The 18,257-nt window shown below is 38.9% G+C and overlaps 1 protein-coding gene across 2 annotated transcripts; it reads left to right on the top strand.

The window, feature by feature from the left end:
* The first annotated feature begins 634 nt into the window (after positions 1–634).
* tymp (thymidine phosphorylase) lies at positions 635–17,923 on the top strand. 2 transcript variants are annotated; one of them, NM_001126955.1, is given in 11 exon segments: positions 733–912; positions 3,076–3,106; positions 8,886–9,017; positions 9,607–9,809; positions 12,260–12,358; positions 13,329–13,458; positions 14,234–14,352; positions 14,883–15,045; positions 15,347–15,559; positions 16,402–16,542; positions 17,163–17,918. In NM_001126955.1, coding segments are annotated over 10 exon segments (1,422 nt in total). In that variant the 5' UTR covers positions 733–912; the 3' UTR covers positions 17,354–17,918.
* The last annotated feature ends 334 nt before the right edge of the window (positions 17,924–18,257 follow it).

The raw sequence follows: 18,257 nt of genomic DNA, 5'->3' as shown, positions 1-18,257 counted from the left end.
GTAGGAGCAGTAATCGATAGGAAGCATAGAACATTAAGGCCTCATTTCACCAGCCAGACTTCCTCCCAGTTGCATCCAATATCTGAAGAAATGTACGGGCTGTTGCTAAATTTTGGTAAATCGACTGCAATTATTTTAGGCTCAGGGCAATTGTTCCAAGTGCATGGCCCCCTTGCTACCTAGGGCAGCACTGGACCTAAATACTGTACATCCCTGTCACAGGCAGAGGTAAGATTCAATAAGGAAGCTGTCAGATTTGCATGGGGCACATGGCCGGCTTGCCCTACTGCTGCTTGAAAATTTTGGGAAACACCTAGGAAATTCAGCTAGAAGGGCAGCACTGATTGTAGTTTACTACATGTGTCCCTGAATTTTTAAGTCATTTGATAACCCTAAACTTGATGCAAAACCACAACGTTGCTGGAATTCTGCATATTCTGGAATTTGCATATGAAAATGCAGCAGGCACTGAATTCCTAAATGAACTTCTAGTGTTTCTGTAGCAGCAAATGAGCTCCACACTGCCACCCTGTGCCATCCTACTCCATTATCTCTTGTTAAATGTGATTTTCCACTGCTACACCCCTTTCCATCCACCTTCTGATTGGACAGAATGACAGTTCTTTTCACACCTACCTGTAGGCTGTGGATCAGTGAGAGGGAGTCTCGGAGACGAGCATTACAAGCTGCTGGATATACTGGGTGTCTGGAGGAGCGTTCCTATATAGTTGAGTGGAAGTAGTCTAAGAGAAAGTTGCTGTTTAAAGGTATTTATTTAGTCAGAGCTAATAAAAAAGAAATAGCAGCGAGACAGAGAACTAGGCACCAAGCCAGGTCAAAGTGACATAGAGACACAGTGAGGAAAGAAGCACAGACACCGCTGCACAGATAGAAGAGCTTTTCTTCTCTGAGGTAAGCACCCAGCAGGCTCAAATATTACCAATTGGAGAGAAAAAGGCAGGGAAAACTTCTCTGAGCTTCTCTCAGGCAAAATAACTGTACTAAAGGAATGAGGGGGTGTGGTGGAAGATATGCAATAGAACCAATGGTATCATGGCCACAGGGACAGCTGGGAAGGCACGTCTCTTCTCCTGTCAGCTCAATGCTAGGCATCTGCTTATGAGATGACATATCTGCTAAATGTATTTACAAAGTCTATGGCCACATTCCAAACCAAGCAGGCACTGAGCTGTGCGGCTGTAAAACCTGCCTTCTGTGGGACCCACGTATAATGTACACATGGTTTCTTTGGGAATACATTCTGAAGATGTTTGGATATTAGAAACATAATATACAGTTTAGAAGTAATCTGAACTTTAACGTAAATGTAAAGTTAACTTTTAGATTGTTATAGAATGGCCAATTCTTAGCAACATTTCAATCAGTCTTCATTGTTTGTTTTTTCTTGTTTTTTTAATTATTTGATTTCCTCTTCTGACTCTTTTCAGCTTTCAAAAAGGGGGTCACTGACCCCGACAGCCAAAAAAACTATTGCTCTTTGTGGCTCCAATTTCATTATTATTGTTATTTTTTATTACTTATCTTTCTATTTGGGTCCTCTCCAAATTTCTTATTTAAACCACTGCCTGGTTGCTAAGGTAATTTGGACCATAGCAACCATATAGCTATTAAAATTCCAAACCGGAGAGTTGCTGAATAAAAAGCTAAATAATTCATAAACCACAAATAATAAAAAAGCAATTGCAAACTGTTTCAAAATGTTTACACCACAGAAAAAGTTAATTTAAAAGTGAACAAACCCTCAAACCCACACTCACTGTGAATGTAAGATAACTGTGTATGTGAATACATTGCCCAATTAGCAGTGGTCAGTGCCGGTTTTCCCATCAGCCGTCTGCTTCCCCATCACTTGCATGGAGCATATGGCATGGTGCATGTGTGGGCTTGGGGTTTCCCATAGAGACCTCCAGCTGTGGTTGACATGCTAACTTTGATCCCTGTACAACAAACTAGTATGTGCAAACAGGGGTGTGCCACGTGGGTGTTTCTGCCTATGTTTGGTATGAAAGGTGCTAGTGATCTGACTCCGTCAGCTGACTGGTGAAAGATGGAGCTTTACTGATAATAGTAACCACAGTACTGCTGTGAATTGTTAGGTCCTACACCATGCTTAGACAGACACGTCATGATTTACTTTTTCATAAGGGTGTAGAACTAGTGTTAAAGGGGTTCTTCGCCTTTAAATGAACTTTTACTGTGTTCTAGAAAGTGCTATTTTGAAACAATTTGCAATAGCTCTTTATTTTTTTATTATTTCTGGTTTTTGAATAATCTAGCTTTTTATTCTGCAACTCTCCAATTTGGAATTTTTCCAGCTATACGGTTGCTAGGGTTCAAATTTACCTAGCAAACAGGCAAACCAGGTTTGGATGAGAAACTGGAATATGAATAGGAGAGAACATGAATAATGAAATTGTAGCCTCAAAAAGCAATAGTTTTTAGGCTGCAGGGATCAGTGACCCCCTTTTGAAAGCTGGAAAGAGTCAGAAGAGTAAAACAAATACAGGTATGGGATCCTTTATCCATAGACTCCATACAAACAAATAATTCTAATTTTTAAAAATGATTTCCTTATTCTCTGTAATTATAAAACAGTACATTGTACTTGATCCCAACTAAGAAATAATTCATCCTTATTGGAGGAAAAACAAGCCTATTGGGGTTATTCAATATTTAAATGATTTTTAGCAGACTTAAGTTATGGAGATCCAAATTATGGAAAGATCCTTTATCTGGAATACCCCGGGTCCCAAGCATTCTGGATAACAGGTCCTATACCTGTAATTTAAAAATGATAAAAATGAAAACCAATTAAAAGTTGCTAAGAACTGTCCATTTTATATCATTCTAAAAGTTAACTTAAAGGTGACCCACCCCTTTAATTTCATACTTCTTTACAGTGTGACTCTGCTGAGATTCTTTGTGTTGCTGCTAGGGCAAGAGGACTTAGATGCAATGTGTTGTAGTAGGATAGAACTGGTAGATCTGCATGAAACAGTGATGTAGGAGGCAGTGGCACTAAAGCATCATCATTCTTCTTCCAATATTTTCCAGATGGAATTACCTTCATTTCCAGAACAGAAAGGTACAGTATAAACTTTGGGCTGGAAAACCTAGTACATTTTCTTTTTAACACAACTAATAGAACAACTGCATAAACAATACATTGACGGTATGCAACAATAAACTTGTCCTCTTTAGTCTGGCAACTTTTTGTTAGGTCCCATATGGCCAGTAAGCTGCCATATTGGTCTGCATGGCCAGCTTTAAAGAAACAGTTCAGTGTAAAAATGAAACAGGGTAAAATGGATAGACTGCGCAAATAAAAAATACTTTTAGCAAAAATGTAGTCTATAAAGGTTGGAGTAAGCAGATGTCTAATGTAATAGCCAGAACTCCACTTTCAGCATTTTAACCTCTTAGTTAGTCAGTGACTTTAGGGGGGCCACATGGGACATAACTGTTCAGTTAGTTTGTGACCATGCAGGTCAGATTCAAATGAACAGTGAACAATTATGTCCCATATGGCCCCCTCTGAAGTCACTGATTGGTTACTGACTGCTAAAAGCTTAGAGAGCTATAAAGGAGGAAATAGTGCTCTGGCTATTATGTTAGACATCTGTTTACTCCAGCCTTTATAGATAGATAGAACATTTTTGCCTAACTAACAATATTAGAAATATTTTTTAATTTGCACAATCTGTCTATTTTACACTGAACTGTTCCTTTAATGTTGTAAAGGCAATATTTGTAAGCAGTCAAGTTGCCTATTGTTGATTTTATGTTTATTGTATGCTAATGAAGCTATCAGACACATAAAGCCACACTAACAGGCTGTTTTATGTCCAGCACTACAGAAACACTAGCTAGTCGGATTGCTTTGGCTTTGACATACACACATTTATTCCTTAAGCTATTTTTCAGATTATTGATTAAGGACAAGATCAGCTATTTTGAGTTTTCATTTGTGCATAGCAAAATGTTTAATTAGGTTTTATGTCCTTTCTTTTTGTACAGGTTGGTATTCTAACTTGGGTGTGTTTTTCTGTCTCCTTGTGCCAGCTGCCAGCCAATACTATTTAGTTTTGACTATGTGCCTGCTGATGCCAAGGCACGCCTACATCACTTGGCCATCCAACCTTATCATTTTATTGGGAAGCATTATTACATAGGACAAAGCTGGTCACACACAGAGTGAGATGGTTGACAAGCTCAGATCAGATTTACCTGACTACCAGGGTGGGTCCATCTAGTGTCAGTTTTCAAAATTAATTTTGCATGGTCTCTTCATCGCTAGCTTGACAAAGGGGTTCCATGGGACTGGACTGCTAAACATTCAGAGGCCTTCCCAAAAGTTAAACAGTTGCTGACATCTGATTCTCTTCTTGTTCATTATGATGAAGATTGGCCAGTAATGATTATTACAGATGCATCTCCTTATGGCGTTGGCGCTGTTTTTAGCCACATTCTCTCAAATGTTAAAGAGGCACCAGTTGCTTACTACTCTAGGACAATGACAGCAGAGAGGAACTATGCACAGATTGACAAAGAAGCATTAGCTGTCATAGCTGGTGTTTAAAAGTTTCATAATTACCTCTATAGACACACATTCGAAATCCACACTGATCACAAGCCATTTCTGGGTTTGCTTTCAAACGATAGTCCTACTCCTAATGTTATGTCACCTCAAATACTCAAATGGAGTATCATGCTAAGTGGTTATGACTACATTCTTCTTTAAATGCTGATGCTTTTAGTCACTTGCCTTTAGATATTTCAGACTGCTCACTACCCTCTTTACCTGAAGTACTTGTACTGAAATCCCTCCCTGATTTTCCTCTGGAAGCTACTGAGATTGCTTATATTACTGCAAAAGATCCAATACTTTCTCACGTTCTAAACTGGGTGTGGAGGGGATGGCCAATGACAAGTCAGCTAGAACTATCTGCACAGGGTGTTTATTATGGGGAAACAGAGTAGTCATCCCTCAAAGAGGTCACAAAATTGTCCTAGACATGCTACATGCAGCCCATCCAGGAATTGTTCACACATCGACCATTACTCTATATTAACCTCAAGAGAATGGACAATCTGAAAGAATGGTTCAAACTGCAAAGGATGCACTCAAAAGGATTACTAATGGGTCTGGTCAACAAGACTTGCATGATTCCTTTTAGCTCAGCATGTCCAAACACGTGTCAGCTCTGCTGAGCTACTGATGGGGCGGCACCTTAAAACATGTCTTGACCTTCTCAATCCAGACCTAATTGATGATGTAGAGAAGAAATAACAACAAAGCCTGGATTCAGCCCTATCCTCTCAGGCCAGGCATTATGGGGCTGGTCCAAAGTGGGTCCCTGCAGTAATAACTTAAGTTTCTTGACCTGTGTCATACAAGGCACATTGTGATGACGGAAAGAATGGCACTGTCATGTTGATCAGTTGCACAGGCATGTTCAGCCAAGTAGCAGTACCTGGACAGCATGGTTTGTCTCAAGGTGGTTCCTAGTGACTCACTCCCAGAAGTGGCTGGTTGGTGAATGTGTAATCTAGCCTGACTTGCTTTTGATTTCTAATTTGTAGGTGACTGTTCAAATCTAATTGCTGATAGGTTGCTATGGGCCACATCACCAGTGATATTTATCTCCAGTCTTATTAAACACGCCAAGGAATATTTGCCTTAGCTCTAACTCTCCGTTAGCTAATGTAAACATCAGAGGGAGAAGTAGTAATTTCCGCTGCATGCTGGCTAATGTGCGTAGCTTGTCAAGTAAATTAGGGGAGCTGCAAGCTATTGCATGTATTGAAAATTATGATTTAATTGGTATCACTGAGACTTGGTGGGATGATAAATGCGATTGGGCTGTGAATTTAAATGGTTACACACTTTTTAGGAGGGACAGATAGATTAAAAAGGGTGGAGGGGTTTGTCTTTATGTAAAGTCAGATTTAAAGCCATGTAATAAAGACATTACCAATGAAAACGTCGAATCTCTTTGGGTAGAAATTTCAGTAGGGCTGAAGGTCACAAAGAAAATGATCATTGGTGTATGCTATAAACCACCCCGTATAGATGAGGGAGATGAGGCCCAGCTATTGTTGCAAATGGAAGAGGCTTCAAAACTGGGTCAAGTTGTTATTATGGGGGACTTTAATTATCCGGACATTGACTGGAGTAATGGGGTGGCTAAGTCAGAAAAAGCTAGTAGGTTTGTAAATATGCTAAATGACAACTTTTTATTTCAGGCGATTCAAGAACCCACTAGGAATGACTCTATTTTGGACCTGGTGATAACTAATAATAATGAACTCATCTCTAACATTTGTGTGGGTGAGCATTTGGGGAACAGTGATCACAACATGGTCTCCTTTGAGATAATGCTGCAGAGACATCTCTATAAGGGAGTAACTAAAACACTCAATTTTAGACGTGCAGACTTTGCCAGTATAAGGGCAATGTGTCAACTGGGAAAGGCTTTTCATGGGGTTAGACACAGAAGGAAAATGGAACATCTTTAAAACATTGCTTTGCAGGTATACACAACAGTATATTCCCCTTGTAAGCAAGGAGAGGCATGGCAAAGCAAAACCTTTATGGCTGAATAAAAGTGTTAGTGTCGAGGTTGGTAAGAAAAAACGTGCTTTTAAAGCATTCAAGTTAGCTGGAACAGCAGAAACTTTCATCAGGTACAAGGAAGCAAATAAAGCATGCAAAAAAGCTATCAGGCAAGCTAAAATAGAAATGGAAAGGGATATTGCAGCTAGGAGTATAATTATTTTTTAATTATGTGAATAGTAAAAAAATGAAGCAAGAAGGGGTGGGAACCTTATTATTACGGGGGGGGGGGGTAAGTTGGTTGATGAGAATGGGGAAAAAGCAGAAATTTTGAACTCTTATTTTTCATCTGTCTATACATCTGAGGAGCCAGGTAATGAAGGCTTCCTTTTTAATATGCCCAGTTCTAGTAATTTAGCTACTGACGCATGGGTCACTCGGGGGGAAATTCAAAAGAGACTTGAACATGTAAAGGTAAACAAAGGTCCAGGACCGGATGGGATTCATCCCAGGGTATTAAATGAACTGAGCGCTGTGATTGCCAAACCTCTTCACTTAATTTTTCAGGATTCGTTGAGGTCTGGCATGGTGCAGAGAGACTGGCGGATTGCTAATGAGGTGCCGTTATTTAAAAAGGGATCCTGTTCTCAGCCTGAAAACTATAGGCCTGTTAGTCTAACTTTTGGAAGGGGTAATAAGGGATAGGGTACTTGAATACATTGCAGTTCACAATACTATTAGTTTGTGCCAGCATGGTTTTATGCGTAACAGATCTTGCCAGACTAATTTAGTCGCCTTTTATGAGGAGGTGAGTAGGATCCTCAATGCTGGAATGGCAGTTGATGTCATCTACTTGGACTTTGCTAAAGCGTTTGATACAGTACCTCACAGAAGGTTAATAATCAAATTAAGGAATATTGGCCTAGAACATAATATTTGTAACTGGATAGAGAACTGGCTGAAGGATAGAGTACAAAGAGTGGTGGTAAATGGAACATTTTCTAATTGGACCAGTGTGGTTAGTGGAGTACCGCAGGGGTCAGTCCTTGGTCCTTTGCTTTTTAACTTGTTTATTAATGACCTGGAGGTGGGCATAGAGAGTACTGTTTCTATTTTTGCTGATGACACAAAATTGTGCAAAACTATAAGTTCCTTGCAGGATGCTGCCGCTTTGCAGAGCGATTTGACAAAATTGGGAAACTGGACAGCAAACTGGAAAATGAGATTCAATGTTATGCACTTTGGTAGAAATAATATTAACGCGAACTATCTGCTGAATGGTAGTGTGTTGGGGGTATCCTTAATGGAGAAGGATCTAGGGAATGTTTGTAGATAACAAGTTGTCTAATTCCAGGCAGTGTCATTCTGTGGTTACTAAAGCAAATAAAGTGCTGTCTTGTATAAAAAAGGGCATTGACTTAAGGGATGAAAACATAATTTTACCTCTTTATAGGCCCCTGGTAAGGCTTCACCTTGAGTATGCAGTGCAGTTTTGGGCTCCAGTCCTTAAGAAGGATATTAATGAGCTGGAAAGAGTGCAGAGACGTGCAACTAAACTGGTAAAGGGGATGGAAGATTTAAACTATGAGGTTAGACTGTCGAGGTTTGGGTTGTTTTCTCTGGAAAAGAGTCGCTTGCGAGGGGACATGATTACTCTGTACAAGTACATTAGAGGGGATTATAGGGGATGTTCTTTTTTCCCATAAAAACAATTAACGCACCAGAGGTCACCCCTTTAGATTAGAGGAACGGAGCTTCCATTTGAAGCAGCGTAGGTGGTTTTTCACGGTGAGGGCAGTGAGGTTGTGGAATGCCCTTCCTAGTGATGTGGTAATGGCAGATTCTGTTAATGCCTTTAAGAGGGGCCTGGTTGAGTTTTTGAACAATCAGAATATCCAAGGCTATTGTGATACTAATATCTACAGTTAGTATTAGTGGTTGTATATATAGTTTATGTATGTGAGTGTATAGATTGGTGGGCGTGGGTTGTGGGTGCTGGGTTTACTTGGATGGGTTGAACTTGATGGTCTTTTTTCAACCCTATGTAACTATGTAACGCCCCATTGTCCTACTGACCTACTAAACATTTTAGTCGCAGTTAGACTTTGATAATGTTTTTTCATTGAAACATTTACTTAAACAGCATGTTTTCTGTATGCGCCCTTCTGTTATACAGAGCTGCAGAATATGACTGAGGTTTATAAATTTGTGTTAATAATAATATTCATATTTCCTTGTTACACTCATATCCATAGATCCGTTTCATTGCCTTTGACTTCCTTTCATTTTTTCTCACTGTTTCCTATAGATGGTTTAAATTTGCCATTCCGTATCGCTGACATCATTGCTAAGAAGCGTGACGGCTTGCCCCTTACAGCAGAAGAGATTAAACATGTGGTACAGGCAGCTACAAGAGGCCACGCTCAGGACAGCCAACTGGGTAAATAGGATAGAGGCTCTCAGAGTTTGTGATAGGGTTGCCACCTGTCCGGTTTTGACTTGGAAAGCACGGTTTTCAGAAGTGCAGTCCAGGTCAAAACCTCCTGCCCGGTTTCCCAAATTAAGAAAACCAGGCTGGGCTCACTAACATTGACGCTGCGACTGAGCAATTAGTGATCGCTGTGTCATAGCCAAGCCCTGGGATGTCATAGCTCCATTTCTTCCTGTCCTGTGGTGTCACGACCCTGCCTCTTCCCCACCCCTCGTGACGTCACCCCCGCCCCCTGCCCAGCGAAGAAAGCTGGCAGAGGTGGCAACCCTAGTTGGTGCACTGAAATAACATTTCTGTTTTGTACATATTATCACTCAATAAATAAATGTGTGGCATGGGCAGGAAAAATTGCTCTATATTATTAACAAACAAGAATGTTAATATTGGTTTTTTTGACTTTGTTTTTTTTCATTTTTAGTTTGCCCAAAACTTGCCTTTCTCTCTTGCCATAAATATATATCCCAAACAACTGTTTCTTCATGAATGTAATAGGCATTGAAAAGAAATCATTTACTACATCAGAAATGTTTTGCCCCAGGTGCTTTGCTCATGGCAGTCCGACTCCGTGGAATGGACCCAGAGGAGACCCTAGCTCTAACCAAGGAGTTTGTGGCCTCTGGGTGTGTTTTACAGTGGCCAAAGGAATGGAGTGGAATTTTGGTGGACAAACATTCTACAGGAGGCGTGGGGGACAAAGTCAGCTTGCCTCTGGCACCAGCACTTGCGGCTTGTGGCTGCAAGGTATTGTATATTCCAAGGACATAAAGCATAAATGCACTCTGATAGGATATATTTTTCATAATTGAGAAATTGTGCTTATTATGATTTGTGAAACTAATATTTGAGTTAAAGACAAATATTATTTCTTATCTGTACCTAGTGTGACTGTACGCTCAAGGCATGGGCTATTTGAGCTCTGTTTTCCTCTCAGGTAAAGCTGGTATTCCCTCTATGACTGACTGCTGCTGTGAGAACAGTATCACTCAGTAACCCAAAAGTAAGCTGTTACTTATCTTGACTGAGGCACTGCACTAGAAATAACACTGCATGCTATGCAAGCAACTTGGAATCTCCCACTCACATGCATAGGTAATATGTAGACTATACTTATGTACACATATTTTAAAAATATACCAAATCTACAATGTTTTTTCCCAAAAAGTTTTGACATTGTGTAAAATGTAAATAAAAAGCAAACTGGGTGATTTTCAAATAATTTAAACTCTCTATTTAATTGTGAATAGTACAAAGACAACATATTGAATGTTAAAACTAAATAATTGTATAGTTTTCTGAAATACATATGCTTATTTTGAATTTGATGCCAGCAACATGTTTCAAAAAAGTTGAGATAGGGGGCAACAAAAGACTGGAAAATGCAAGTTAAAGCTTTACCATGCAGTAACAGAGTAAGTGCTACAGCAGTAATCCCCAACCAATGGTTCATGAGCAACATGTTGCTCACTGACCCCTTGGATGTTGCTCCCAGTGGCCTCAAAGTAGGTGCTCATTTTTGAATTTCTGGCTTGGAGGCAAGTGTTGATTGCATAAAACCCAGTGTAAAGCCAATAAATCCCTGCTCCTTGCCTGCTCTCCTACCTGGGAACAAGCGTGGAGCGGACATTTATTTGCAAAATGGAGGAAGCATTGGCTTAAAAATAGAGAAAGCAGACCCCGCGGTAGCAAGGAGGCCTGGGGGAGAGGGGGCCATGGGGTTCTGCTTCCTCTATTTTTATGCTACTGGATAAAACTATTCCAATCTTTCTATATTTCCAAATCCACAATTTAAAAATGGAAAGAATATGGCACAAACATGGCTTTGCCTAGGGAGAACTGCCCACCAAAACTCAGTGACTGGGTTAGGACAGTATTATTATTCTATATTAAATAGAAACAACCAAAGACGCCAAGGGGCTGGAGAGATTCATTAAAAATGTCCATGGGACAAATAAAATCCAAATTTGCCACAAAGCAGGGTTTTATTGAGGCAAACAATGAAAATTATCTGCTCTCATATAAGACAAAACATGTCTTTTTTGCATTAGCCAAAATACTGTGTGATGGAGAGCCAGCTCTACTTATCACTGGTGTATACATCAACAAAGACTGTGAAACTGGTCAGGATTAAGGGCATGATGGATGGCAAGATGGATTCTAGAGTAGGGTTGGACTGGGCCACCGAAATATCAGGAAAAATTCCAGTGGACCTTTGGCCCCTCGCACTGGTTATTTTAGCAAACAGATTGTGCACACTAAAAAAAATAACTTAAGACAAGGGTAATACTGCGGTAAACAGATTCTATTAGAGGTATGGAAACTATTATCTAGAATGATTGGGACCTGGGGTTTTCCAGATAAGTGGTCTTCCAGATAAGGATTAATATTATCTTAGTTGTGATCAAATACAAGGTACTATTTTTTTACTCCAGCAAAAAAGTAATTCAGTTTTTAAAATTAGAATTATTTGCTTATAATAGAGTCTATGGAAGATTGCCTTCCCATAATTTGGAACCTTCTGGATAACAGGTTTCTGGATAAGAGATCCCATACCTGTATCAGCAATTTGTGCAAGACTATCTTCAGTCTGAAGGAGACCTGAGACTGTGACAGAGGTTTACCATCTAGCTGGACAATGACTATAAATACACATCCCAAACCTCACTGGAGTATTTTAGAATGGCTCAGTCAAATCCCAGACCCGATTCGATTTATAATCTAGGCATTACTTGAATCCAACACAGATTAAGCAATTTTGGCAAGAAAAATAGTTATAAAATTGCAGGAGGAAACACACCTCAAAAGGTTTGCATCTGTCATTGCAACCAACGCCAAGTCTTTTCTCAGAAGAATGTATATTTATGCAACTAATAAATGTGTAATTAGTTGAATTAACTTTTGTAACATCATTTAAAAAAAATAGATACACATAGCAGATAAAGAAGGCACAGTGCTTCAGCAGCTTTACAGCTTTTGCCATGCACTGAGTTCTTACTCAGTAGTGTTTGCTATGTACAAGGCCCCCTAACCTTACACCCATTGTCACTGTGACTGATTGCACAGGTCTTTGCACACCATTGTAAGTAGTATGTACCTATTTTTTTTGCACTTGTATCACAGTACACAAATGTATTACAGAATGTAAATGAGCCCTAAAGTGATTTTTGTTTTCTAATTAAGCTTTCTTTTCACAGGTCCCTATGATCAGTGGCAGAGGGCTGGCACATACAGGTGGAACTTTAGACAAGTTGGAGTCTATTCCTGGTTTCAGCCCTGAGCAGAGTCCTGCACAGGTATAAATAAGTAGTAGGCATATTCTATGCATGCTAAACTAAATGGTTAAATGGAAATGTGAGAAAAATGCCTTAACAGTATCAAACTAGTAAAATATACTTATAAGTTATTTAGGTGCAGGTGAGAAAAAAACAAATGTAGAAATAAGGAAAAATAATTGTATAAACTATTTGTTGAATTTATGGCTAATACAGGTATGAGACCTGTTATCCAGAATGCTTGGGACCTGGGGTTTTTCAGATAAGGGATCTTTCCGTAATTTGGATCTCCATAACTTGAGTCTGCTAAAAATTATTTAAATATTGAATAAACACAATAGGCTTGTTTTGCCTTCAATAAGGATTAATTAGTCTTAGTTGGGATCAAGTACAAGGTACAGGTATCGGACCCCTTATCCAGAAACCCGTTATCCAGAAAGCTCCGAATTACGGAATGCCCGTCTCCCATAGACTCCATTTTAATCAAATAATTCAGAATTTTAAAACTGATTTCCTTTTTCTTGGTAGAAATAAAACACAACCTTGTAATTGATTCCAACTAAGATATACAGTAATTAATCTTTATTGGATGCAAAACAATCCTATTGGGTTTAATTAATGTTTTATTGATTTTTTAGTAGACTTAAGGTATTGAGATCCAAATTACGGAAAGATCCCTTATCCGGAATACCCTTGGTCCCGAGCATTCTGGATAATGGGTCCTATACCTGTACTGTTTTATTACTACAGAGAAAATTAAAAATTTTAAAATAAAAAATTTGAATTATTTGCTTATAATGGAGTCTATTGGAGATGGCCTTTCCGTAATTTGGAACTTTCTGGTTAACGGGTTTCCGGATAAGGGATCCCATACCTGTATTGGCACAAAGATGATTTACATCGAGAGGGTCTGCATTTATACACTCACACACGTGCATCGGCTGCACCAGCATTTACTAATTTTCACTGAAAGTCTCTATTTTCTGTTTAGATGTTAGAGATCCTACGTTCAGTCGGGTGCTGTATTGTTGGACAGTCTAAAGATCTGGTGCCTGCTGATAAGATTTTCTATGAGATGCGGGATGTGACAGCAACAGTGGACAGTCTGCCACTGATTACAGGTGATGTAGTTTTACTTATTTGCCTGTTATATTATTTATACAGAAGGAATTCTGGGAAGTCTCTCCAGGCTGCCCTGATCTCCCTCCCTCAACACGTCCAAAGGTAAGTTATTGTATGCGCACTCGGGGGTTGGGTGGGCAGCTGGGGGATGTGGGGGCAGCCTTGGTGGGCCCTGAACCCCCATTCTGACCCTGCCCATGAGCCAACTGGGTTGTAAAGCATAGCCAGGGCAGTATGCTCAACTGATTTTAAAACCTTTTTGGGGCTCATCAGTGCAATGGAGGGTTTTATAAACAGCATATGTAAATTGGATGTATTTATACACTCAGTAACACATTCATAGTGCTATTCACTTAAATTTCTATTATAAATAGTTTTCACTTACAAGTACCTTGCCTTGGTAACAATTGGGGACTTGCTATTGTCGGATACTGCTCCCCAAATGTATTGTCATGTATTGTAGAGCCACAATACTTTCTGGGAACTTCTGATTTAAACAAATTACACAATTAATGAATAGTGGACCGGACACTCCAATAAGTACAAAAAAGGCAAAGTTTATTATACAAATGCAAAATACATAATAGTGCACCAGCCCAATGCGCTTTAACCCATAAAGGGGTCTTGGTTATGGGTTGAAACATCTATTAAACAAATTAGACCACTGAAAGTTACCTATCCTTTAATAGGGTGCGCAGCAACACTAGTAGTATAGCAATGACATTCCATTTTAGTTTTGGCAATGATCCATTGTCCATGGCTTGTCTTGTGCAGCATCTGTTATCAGCAAGAAAGTTGCTGAGAATGTTTCAGCCCTTATCCTGGATGTGAAGTTTGGTGAAGCAGCTCAGAGTCCAACCCTGGAAGAAGCAAGGATTCTGGCAAATAGCCTTGTAAGTCATAATTACATTATTTGATACTGGTTATGTTTCTTACTTAAATATGCCCAGTGTTAAACACAATGAAAGAATAGAAATAAATCATGTTAATCCTTGTACATCTATTCTTTTACTTTTACCCGTGTTTATTGTGGTTAGGTTTTCCCTTCTGCATGATAAAGACTTAAAGAGACCTCCTCGCCAAGATTTTGCACTGTTGGCATTATTATTATTTATTAAAAGATTCAGACACTTGCCTAGGCTTCATTGGTTCCATGACAGAAGTACTGGTGTTTTTTTTATATTTAAATAATACCAACATATTTTAAATTATTTCAACAACCTATGCAGGAGTTCAGTACATATGTATTTTTATTTTTGTTGGGCTAAATATATGACAGATTTAGGAACAGTATTGAATTTGTTTTTGGAATTAACTTGATTTGCCAAAACTTGGACTATGTTCACATTATAAATAACAACATTCACAAATGTGCAGTGCTTTTATTGCTTATCTGAGCTTGTGATCTTTTATTTTTCCTAAGGTCAGTGCTGGAGTCTCTCTTGGTATACCAACATCTGCCCTAGTCTCTAACATGGATAGTCCAATTGGCCGTTGTGTGGGAAATACACTTGAGGTGATAGAGGCACTAGAGTGCATGGAGGGTGCTGGTCCAGATGACCTTCGAGAACTGGTGATGCATACAGGTCAGAATGCCCAAGAATGTTCCAAAATAAAATTCTAAAGATAAACAATTACCAAGTTGCTGAGCTTGAGTGGTCAGTTGTCAGTGGTACTGCACCAGTCTCTCTTTATCTCAGTGATGCCCAATATATGCTTATTTGCTTTGAAAAGGGGTTCATTTTCATAATAAATTTACTTTTCATTTATACAAAAATTATAGACTGTAGTGTTCATGTTCTTATTTTGTGAATCATTTCTGAGTTCATTTTATTTCCCTAGTGGTTTTCATATCCTACTACACAATCTTTACTTGTTTCCTTACAGGTGGTCATCTTCTCTGGCTGTGTGGTCAGGCTTCTTCAGAAACCCATGGTTCAGAGAAAATTGCCAGAGCTCTGGCTGATGGTTCAGCTCTGCAATGTTTCCGTGGAATGCTGGAAGCACAAGGAGTACCTTCTGAAATAGCAAGGACACTTAGCTCTACTAGTAATCTTCGTACAGCATCCCATCAAGAGCTGCTTAGGGTAGAAAAATCAGGTGGGTTATTGCCTTGAGATAAGATAACATCGGTTTTGGCATTACCCCTTCTGCCGGAGACGAAAAATTGTATTTTCTAGTCTAACAGACAAATATCCCCCTTCAGGCATGCATCAATGCACCAATGCATCTGGTTAAGCTGTTCTGATTAATTTCAAATAAGTGCAAAATGGATGCAAGGGATCCCTGGAAATAAATATGTGCCTTGAGCCGGTGGTGTATGGTTCCCTTAGCAGTTGTGCCTATACATGCAACTGACTTGCATCACTTTTATATCAGTGAATTGTGTGTAAGTTGCAGCTCATGCTATTTAGCATAAGATTACCAGATTCAAAGTTCAGGGACTCCATATAAATGCATGTGACAGGGATGCAATGATTACATTTCAATTCAATTTAATCAAAGCAGTCTTTCTACTTTGCACTTGCATTAATAAATGAGCCTTTATAGATCTTAGAGAGAAGTATATCAGTTTTGAAAGGAAATCAGCAGCATAACCTCTAAGATTATTTTAACAGGGCAAATACTACTCTTGTATTTAGTTCTATTAGCTTTGGTATGCTTTGTATTCTCATTAATGTGAATTTATATATAAAAAAAGATAGATATCTGAACAAAGGATCTGAAGAAGCAAGAACAGTAAGGTGGTATAATCAATAAAATAATTGCTGTAAATGTTGTGCTTATATGTATGGTTTACCATAGAATGTGCTGTTGCTTATACATATTCTCATACTATGGTGTCAGATATCTTCAGTAGTGCTATAGGTCATCTCTGGTTTATTACCATATTTCTCAGAATGTCAGACATCATGAATTATCTGTTCTCTCTTCCTCACCAGGAACAGTGAAGCTGATCCGAGCCAAACCCATTGCAGAGACACTGAATGCATTGGGAGCTGGGCGAAGCAGAGCCAATGATCCAATAAACCACAGTGTTGGGGCTGAGCTCCTGGTGAGCATGGGCCAGCATGTAGAGCAAGGCAAGTATCATTATTATTTTTTATTTTAAAAATTTTACCTTCATATACACAAATGCATAGAACATGTTATGAAGAATAGCAACTAAATACTAACAGACAGGATAAAAAGTTTACATGGAATGGGTGATGAAACACAGCATAGTGTGTCGCCGCTTTCAGGCAACAGTAAAACTTCTGACTGAGACCAGATTTTACTGTTGGCTGAAAGTGGCTTTATATAATTATTATACATTATAGATTTACAATAAAGATTACTTCAAGGCAGAAAACCCATGTAATGCACATTACAAGTGACATTAATGACTAGTCTATGACTAATGTTGTGGAGATGTAATGAATAGCAGAAAGATTTTTTAGGATTCAGTGTTGGACAATATCACATTGCAGGAGGGATACCAGATAATCCAAAGATAATTGGGAACAAGAAGAAATATGTAAAGAGACCAAGGAAGTATCAGCAGTTATGGTGTTGTGCATGAAGTTTTGATGAAATTAAAAGATGTGTCTTTACTATGAGAGAAAAGCACTGGGTCATCTTTCTGACTCCTTTTTCTCTGACAATTCTGCAAATGCCACATTTATTATAATATTTCCTTCATATTTATCCTAATACTTTTAAGGAGACCCCTGGATTAGAATTCACTATGAAAACCCTCAACTGCAAGATGAACAGAGAAAATATCTTCAAGAAGCAATTTGCATTGCAGAGATGCCTTGTTTCATTCCTCTGCCACTGATCAGGGAAATCATCCCTTCTCAATGCGAGAAAGAAGATGTGCTTGCTGTGCGAAGAGAAGGGGAGATCAACTAAAAGAGGCAGTGCTCAAGGAACCCCCATGGTCATATTATCTGTATTTTTAAAAAGTGTTGTTCTGATAGCTGTGCACAGGGTTTTACACTGAGCTTAGAATCGAATATTCAAAAACTGGTGCGCAGGGTGACATGGTTAATTGCACAGACAGAAAAATTAAATCAGGTTGAATCAGGCTTGCACTGGAATAAATGTCAGCTCCAGGCATTTTAGGAAGATGGGACCTTACCGAAATATATAGCAACCCCACCAATAGCATTCAGTGATGTCTTGTTCAGCAGATGGAACTGCATTTTGACATCCCTAAAGAAGAAACAAAAGTTCTCTATCATTCTTACACAATGCAATAATATTTCAGGTGTACATTTTATCATCCTGGACAAGGTGACCCCTCTGAAGATGGGGTACAGGGTAAATTACATCTAAGCTGTGCCATTTTAGCTTTTTTGATATTCCAACTGACAATCAGAGCAAAATAATAATAATCCAATGAATGGTGCTTTTGGTCCACTTTTTAGTATTTATATAATACAGAAGAGCCATGAATAAAATTTGTCCTTATAAACACTGCTTATTGATGTCATCAGTTATAATAGGTGCTTAGTGATATAATTTCTTTCACATGACTCACTGAAACTTGTGTATTATAATAAATAATATACTTCCCATTGTAAAATGTGAGGATTTTAGAAGTCACTGAGGAGTTCCATGACCATACAAAAGTACAAGGCCAAAGGCCTTATATTTTATAATAGGGGGTACATTATTTATGTTATTTTGTGAAACACGCTGATGAATACTGAACCAAATCAGAATCCTAATTTGCATGGGCAAATTAGGCAATGGAAGTGCTAAAGAGAACCGCGTGCTGTTAAGAACTTTCAGCTTCCCTGTTTATGTCATG

The sequence above is a fragment of the Xenopus tropicalis genome, chromosome 3 (genome assembly GCF_000004195.4).
Source record: "Xenopus tropicalis strain Nigerian chromosome 3, UCB_Xtro_10.0, whole genome shotgun sequence".
Lineage (NCBI taxonomy): Eukaryota > Metazoa > Chordata > Amphibia > Anura > Pipidae > Xenopus > Xenopus tropicalis.
The sequence above is the reverse complement of the archived record's forward strand: the minus strand, read 5'-3'. Positions and strand labels throughout refer to the sequence as shown.